The following is a 7,369-nucleotide window of genomic DNA, read 5'->3' as shown; positions in this document are numbered from 1 at the left end:
GGATCCTTTGTCCCCCTCTTTTTTTTTTTTTAATTTTTTTTTCAACGTTTATTTATTTTTGGGACAGAGAGAGACAGAGCATGAACGGGGGAGGGACAGAGAGAGAGGGAGACACAGAATCGGAAACAGGCTCCAGGCTCTGAGCCATCAGCCCAGAGCCTGACGCGGGGCTCGAACTCACGGACCGTGAGATCGTGACCTGGCTGAAGTCGGATGCTTAACCGACTGCGCCACCCAGGCGCCCCTCTTTGTCCCCCTCTTTATGCCCCTCCCCCATGCATGTTCTCTCTCAAAAATAAACATTTAAAAAATATATCAGCCATGAAGATACTTATCCTGATATCCCAAGCATCCAGCACAAGGAAAGTTCAGTATAAATACTTGCTGATGAGTGAGTGATAACAAAAGAGAATGGATGGATGGACAGCTAGGTGGACAGGTGGGTGGAGAGATGGACTGGAAAATAAATGGATAATTAAATAGATGGATGGACAAACGGATGGATGCAGGTAAAGATGGGTGGATGGATGGATGGATGGGCAGATGGAAATAAACATGGGTAGGAAGATGGATGGATGGGTGGATGGATGGATGGACGGACGGATGGGTAGATGGATGGATGGATGGAAGTAAACATGGGTAGGAAGATGGATGGATGGGTGGATGGATGGATGGACGGACGGATGGGGAGATGGATGGGTAGTTGGATGGATGGAAGTAAACATGGGTAGGAAGATGGATGGATGGGTGGGTGGATGGATGGGTGGGTGGATGGATGAGTGGATGGATAGATGGATGGATAGGTAGAAGTAAAGATAGGTAGGTGGGTGAATAGATGGACAGACGGATAGAAGCAATGTTGTCATATGGATGAATGGATGGAGAGATGGAGATGTGGACAGATGCATGGATGAATGGATGAACAACCTGGAACCAGAGGGAACTCCTCCTGTATAACTGGAAGCCAGACCCCCTGTGGAAGATCCGGGTCCCAGATATCTCTCACCGGCTGAACCAGAACATCGTTCTTGCCATAGAGGAGCGTGGCCCGGGAGTTCTGGTGCAGGGACTCAACACAGTCACGGGCAGAAAGGGATGGTCGGTCGTCCATGCTGCCACTTGAATGTCTCTTCTGGATCTGGAAGGGTGAGGGGAGGTGGAGGGTGAGGCCTGCGGTGACCCTCAATGTCCCACTCCATTCTCCACCTCCACACCAAGTCTGGCACTCAGCCCAGCTCCCTCCCAGGGCCCCGGAGTCCACCCCTACTCACACAGAGGGCTGGACGCTTGGTGGCTGAGTCCTGCCACAGGTGCGAGCTGTGGATGCGGTGCCTCTGGACAAGCTCGTCGGCCGAGGGGTCAGTCCAGAAGTGGTCTGCAGTCTTCATCTCGGTGTACTCCAGGGCACGGGGCCCCACTGTGGAGCATACAGGGGCTGGGAATCCATAGCCCTGCAAGTCCACCCTCCTGTCTACCCCCAGATGGGCCACCAACTCACTGCCTCTCCCCTCCAGCCAGTGACTATGCCCCAGGGTCCTGCTAAGGAGAGTCCAGCACAAGAGCCTGAGAGCAAGAGCCAGGGAACAGGTAAGTTTTGATGGAGAAGGCTAGAGGGAAACGAGAGAGGCCCTTAGGAGGTGCACCAGTGAGCCAAGATCAGAGATCCAGATGAAGCTCAGAGCCCTGGACCACTTACCCAACAAAGACGCAAGGATGGGGCCATCCACCGGGTCCATCAGGAGGGCTTCCTTCTCATAGTATTTACTGGCAAGAGAAAAGGACGGGCAGGTCTGGATGGGAACAACAGAGGGCTCACAATTGACACTGACCTGATGCTTAAGAGCAGACTGAGTTCAGCCTCCCTCTTGTTACCCAGGTAACGCTGTAAGCCTCAAATGTCCCATCTGTAAAATGGGGGTAATAAAAACATATATCCTAGGGCCATCAGAAGGACTTTAGAGGGGCACCTGTGTGGTTCAGTTAAGTGTCTGACTCTTGATCTCAGCTCAGGTCTTGATCTCAGGGTCGTGAGTTCACGCCTCACGTAGAGCTCCATGCTGGGTGTGAAGCTTACTTCAATTAAAAAAAAAGGGGACTTTTGAAAGAGACAACAGATGTGGGCACTTAGTACCATGCCTGGCACATAACTGCTTAATACATGGCTGTGATACAGCCTTAATGAGAGTAACGGGAGTAATAATTAGAAGGCTGCTTCTGGCTGCTTCTATCAGCTTCTATCACATCTTCCATTTCAGGCGCCAAGTGGCTTGGGAGCTCAGATGATGTCAGCTCTTCTAATATTACTGAGGCAATAAAAGGCTTTTTAGCTGTGGTGTGTACGGAAAAGCTATATTAACAGGACTTCCTGCGCGGATAACTATGTGGATGATGCTGGCCTGACGTGCTCGCAAGCGCCCCCTGGCTTCTGGCTCTTCAAAATAACTTGTCATATGGGCAAGACAATGTTTGTGCTGAGTGTTTTCGGGTTTTGCTTCTTTGTTTGAGCTGTTGTGTAGTGCCTTCTAATTCTCTGCAAACTCCTACAAGCTAGGAACTGAATTTTAGAGTTGGAAAGGAACTTGTTCTACCTTCCCGAGGGATGTCAGGCTCAGGGAGGGTAAGTGACTTCTTGGAGGCCACACAGCAGGTGGATGCAAGCTATACCCAGCCAGCTTGGGTGTTCCCATCCTACAGCAGGGGTCGAAGAACACAGGATCTGCAGCGAGGCAGACTGAGTGGGAGCCCAGGTCGGCCACTCCCACTCTCACTGTGTGTCCCTGGGCATGTGACGACTACCCTCTCTGAGCTTTAGTGTCCTCAGCTATAAAATGACAAGAATGACAGAACCCACCTGCCCAGGTTGTTGGGAGGATTAAATATTGACCTGCTTTTACAGCAACAGCACAGACTCTGACACCAGGGAGTTCTTGCTAAGGGGTGGCAACATCACTGTAATATGACCCCAGAGGAATCTTCTATCCACCAGGATACTGGCTGAAGCCAAACGGACATGCTCTGTGCGTTCTCAGCAGCAAGTTTATCCATTTTGGTGTCAGATCAGAAGGTAAAACTTCAAGACACTTTCCACTCTGCCACTCAGTCTCTATGCTGAAAACCAGCACTGTTGCATGATCATAAACCCTGGAAATAGTACCTTAAAAACTAGCAGGTGGGACTGGGGGCAAGATGTGACCATCGAGGGTAGCTCAAGGGAGCTTCTTTGGGGTGGTAGGTTTCATTGGAAGAGTTCTGTGTCGTGACTGTGGTGTTGGTTACACAGAATTATAGACTGTATTTATACTAGGAGTAAAATACATATACATATGTAATTTTTATTAAATAGTTAAATAATACATATTTAAGTAAATAATACATATATGTATTTATACTGAATTTAACTATGCTAAAATTCCATAGAGCTAGACAGAAAAAAATGAGTGTACGTAACAACTAGTGAAATCCAAAGAAAGCATGTAGTTTAGTTAACAGTATTGTACCAATGTCAATTTCCTGTTTTGGTATTTGTACTATGGTTATGTAGGATGTTATCACTGAGGGCAGGCGAGAACTCTTTGTGCTAATGCTACAACTTCTATGCGAATCAAAAAAATTAAAAGTTTAGACAAAAAAAATAAAGAGATAGTTTGGCACTGCTGCTCAAATAAATTACTCCTTCCTTCTACCGACTCATTCGGCAGAAAACACAAGGTCACATGCCAAAGGCGATAGCTACAGAGGCCCGCACCCATGCGAGGGCACGGGGCAGAGACGTATCACATTTTACTAGAAGGTGAAGAGATTAATTGGACTCCAGAGCCTGGATTTCTTCCAATTTGTCTCCTGCCTCCTGGCTTTGCACCTGCTATTCCCTTGGCTGGGAACACTCTTTTCCCTACCCACTTCACCTGGTTAATGCCTACATGCCCTTCGAACGGATGATTAACTGCCTTGTCTTCCAGGATTCTTTTCCTGACCACCCAGAGGAAATTAAACACCACCCACCTGACTTGGAATACTCACCACATATTACCACAATTACTATTTTCCTGTTTTCCCTGCAACTATGTGAGGTTCGTGAGAGGAAGGACTCCGCTCTCTCCTTTCAGATATATTTTCCTAGCAAACAGGCAAAGAATAAAAGGTAATCATAATACCCACTGCATGTGAAGATGTGGTTAAACAGGCACTTTCATATACCGAGAGATGAGGAGATTCTCAGATATTTCCCTCATCATCTTTTCTCTTTCCCACTCCCCCTGTCTATCTCTCTCTCCCCATCTGTCTATGGCTGGAAGGAGTGTTAGCAATGAAGAGTCTCAGGTTATACAAAAGCCCACATTCTTCACTGGCTCCTCTGTGCTCTTAGCATAATATCCAAGCTCTTAACATGACACTTAAGACCAATGTATCTCCAACATCTCGGTTAGTGCCCGGCACGTGGTAGGTGCCCATTAAATAGTTACTGGATGAATGAATGTATGGATAAATGCTTGCCAAGAGTACTCACAGTCTAAAACCTTTACACCAGGTTAATCTCAGCTAGAAGAGAAAATGTAAAAAAAGTATCCTACATTTCCAAAACACTGTGTACTCACTAGCTCCCCTTCTCACCTCTTCTCCCGAATGGCAACAATCCCTGTCCCATTTATTAAAAGAGCAGCAGAGACACAGAGGAGCTACATGACTCTTCTAGGACCACAGTTAGCAAGTAGACTGTAGGCTTCATTCATGGGAGGAAAAAGATCCCTAAGATTGCAAGATCCTTGTTCCTCATTCCAAATTTGAAGATCCTGTATTAGCAGGAAGCACCTGAATAGTCCCAGGTCCTAAGCTGGGCTCATTTAGATGCAAACATCCAGAAGGCCTTTATCTAATTGCTTTCAAGTCAAGTGCACGTCAACAGGAGAGAAAAGAAAGTTGCTTTGTGCCATAGGGTGCAGTTCCCACAGTGGGAAGAAGGTGGCGCCAGAGCACGCCACGGCGGCTGCTCTTTCTCACTCACCTGCTGTTTTCCACCAGGTAATGCACAATTTTGTCCAGGACCTTCTCAAACAAAGCAGTGCGGATCCACAGCTGCTTGATGGCAAGTGGGGACAGGCTGGGCAGCTTCGGCAGCTTCCGCACATTCTCCTGGAGACCCTGAATCTGGTTTCGCCTTCAAGACCAGTACAGGAGGAGGAGGAATATTCTCAAAAAAGGAGATCCAACAGGACCTCCTTTTGCATATGCAAACAGCAAAATGCCCAACCTCTCTAGGGAATGAAGGAACGGCAACTAAAACAACAACAAAAGCCCACCTTGCTCCTGGCAAGTGGGTGACGTGTTGAAAAAATGATAACACCCAGTGAGTGTGAAGATGCGAGAAAACAGACACCTTCATATACTGTTGTCGATGGGCAAGCCAGATTCTCAGGGCGACACTTCTCTTCATCTCTCTCTCTCATTCCCTCTCTCCCCTTCCCTCTCTCATGAATGAGCGATTGCATGAATGAAATGAATGGCTCTCTCCTACCACCTGGCATGGGGATCTCTAATTCCTCCATGAGAAAGTCATTCCCGATATTATGGAAGGCCCGTGGAAATCGCTCCCTTTCGGAAGTTATCAGCAAACACTTGGGAATTTAGCATACGGACTGGAAGGCACCTCGAACACCAAGTGGCTGAGGAGTCTGATTCCGAAAGGGAGCCGGTGACGCTAAGTCCACAGCCTTGCCCGTCCCACAGTTGTGGCCAGCAGCTCTGGGCTGGCAGGCCTGCAAGGGAGGGAAAGGACCATCTCCCACCCGCTGAGGTGGAGTGATCACCCACGGCACACACGGCATGTGCGCCTCTCTCTCCTTCTCTTGCCCGTCACACACACGGCCAATCAATCCACACATTCTTTCCCGTGAAGCCCAATCACGGCTCCGGAATCTTTCACAACAAGGTCCTGTGGGCGGCTGCCAGCACCAACGGGAGCTGAAACCTCTCTGCCAGCCCTGACCAGGCTCCAGACCGCGGCTCTGGCCTAGAGTCAAACTGTGCGGGTCGGGACTCTGGTGGGAGGTTCTCGCGTACATGCCCTCAGGCCCCGCCCCCCCCCGCCCCCCAGGAAATCAGCCCTCCAGACATGTGAGTGAAGTCACCGTTCCCCTTGTTGCCTCAATGTCAGCAACTGGTCCATGCAGATGGAGACCACAGTGGTTTCATTAAACTTGGTCTTCCTGCATGCGGAATGGGTTTGGCTAACAGCAGACACTTACTCATTCAACAATCACTTCTTGAGCATTTTACCAGGTGTTGGGCACTGTCCAGACACGGGGGACAAAATGGGGAATAACAGATTTTAGTGGCCTGTTCTCATGGAGTTCAGAGCCAAGGAGGAGAGATAGACAACAATCAAGTGAAAAGTACACAAAGGAATGAATAATTAGAGGTGGTGATAACCACAGGAGAGAAAATAAGCAGTGATACGTAAGAGAAATGGGGTGAGGGTTGGAGTTTACCCTTAACTGAGGAAAGGCCTGAATGATGACAAGGCACCAGCCCTGGAAGGTGAGGCGTGTGAACCGGGTGGTAGGTAGAGCATGTGCAAAGGCCCCGGGGTAGGAAGGAGTCTGGCGGGTTTGAGGAGCGAAAGCAGAGTGCAGACAGTGCCAGGAGGTGCGGGTTCTGGCAGAGCTCAGGGAGGAGCCTGGACTGTCCCCTGCGGGAACGCTCCAGCCCTTACCCCATGCTCCGCACTCACGCGCTCTCGATCTGCTGTTCCAGGTCCTGCACCTTGCGGCTCAGCTCTTCGGCCGGTGGGAAGTTCTTGCCCACTTTCATGAAGAGAGCTGCAATCCTGTTGCTGCGCAGAAAGCCAGCCTCCCGCCGCCGCAGCCCATGCAGGACGCAGGCCTCTACAGCCGCTGCAGGGACACGATGGTCAGCAGGCCCTGCCCTACCTGTGCTCCCCAGCACCCAGCCCAGCTCAGGTCTTCAGCCACACACAGGCGCCTTGGAGAGCGGGGCGCCCCAGAATCGCAAAATCCACGAAAGCATCAAAGGAAAATCACGTACGTCTGTCTGCCTTCCACTCCCTCAAAAGGGAGCAGGAGAGCTTAGCAGTTAACCTGTGTTTGCTGCCCGAGGTCAGACTGTCTGTGTTCATATCCTCTCCCAGACGCTAACCGGCTGCGTGACCTTGGGCAATGACTTCCTCTCTCTGTGTCTCAGTATCCTCATCTGTGAAATGGGAAAGTACGAACAGGCCTCTGACATGGTTGCAGCAAGCGAGGTGGGGAAAATGCACGGCAAGCGCTTCACATAGTTCGGCACATAGTGAGCGCTTCAGGGACGTTAGCTGTTACGCCTCTCGGTGAGGGAGGGGAGGCTGACCACAGGGCTG

The 7,369-nt window shown here is 49.9% G+C and overlaps 1 protein-coding gene across 1 annotated transcript; it reads right to left on the bottom strand.

The window, feature by feature from the left end:
• Positions 1–756: 756 nt before the first annotated feature.
• Positions 757–6,807, bottom strand: LOC122236001 (small G protein signaling modulator 1-like). The gene is made up of 5 exons (XM_042976843.1): positions 6,728–6,807; positions 5,003–5,155; positions 1,697–1,764; positions 1,272–1,417; positions 757–1,138 (listed from the first exon to the last, which is right to left on the bottom strand). The coding sequence occupies exons 1-5, from the start codon at positions 6,805–6,807 to the stop codon at positions 863–865; spliced, it is 723 nt and encodes a 240-aa protein (XP_042832777.1). The 3' UTR covers positions 757–862.
• Positions 6,808–7,369: the final 562 nt, after the last annotated feature.

This window comes from Panthera tigris, chromosome F3 (assembly GCF_018350195.1).
Source record: "Panthera tigris isolate Pti1 chromosome F3, P.tigris_Pti1_mat1.1, whole genome shotgun sequence".
Taxonomy (NCBI): domain Eukaryota; kingdom Metazoa; phylum Chordata; class Mammalia; order Carnivora; family Felidae; genus Panthera; species Panthera tigris.
This window is presented reverse-complemented; position numbering and strand designations above follow the sequence as displayed.

What these genes read in the sequence shown, in the direction of transcription:
- LOC122236001 (XM_042976843.1), bottom strand. Translation starts at nt 6,807, where the DNA reads ATGAAAGTGGGCAAGAACTTCCCACCGGCCGAAGAGCTGAGCCGCAAG. An exon ending in GAACAGCAGATCGAGAGCGC is followed by an intron (nt 5,156 to 6,727) that starts GTGAGTGCGGAG and finishes CTGGTCTTGAAG; the next exon opens with GCGAAACCAGATTCAGGGTC. An exon ending in TACCTGGTGGAAAACAGCAG is followed by an intron (nt 1,765 to 5,002) that starts GTGAGTGAGAAA and finishes TTCTCTTGCCAG; the next exon opens with TAAATACTATGAGAAGGAAG.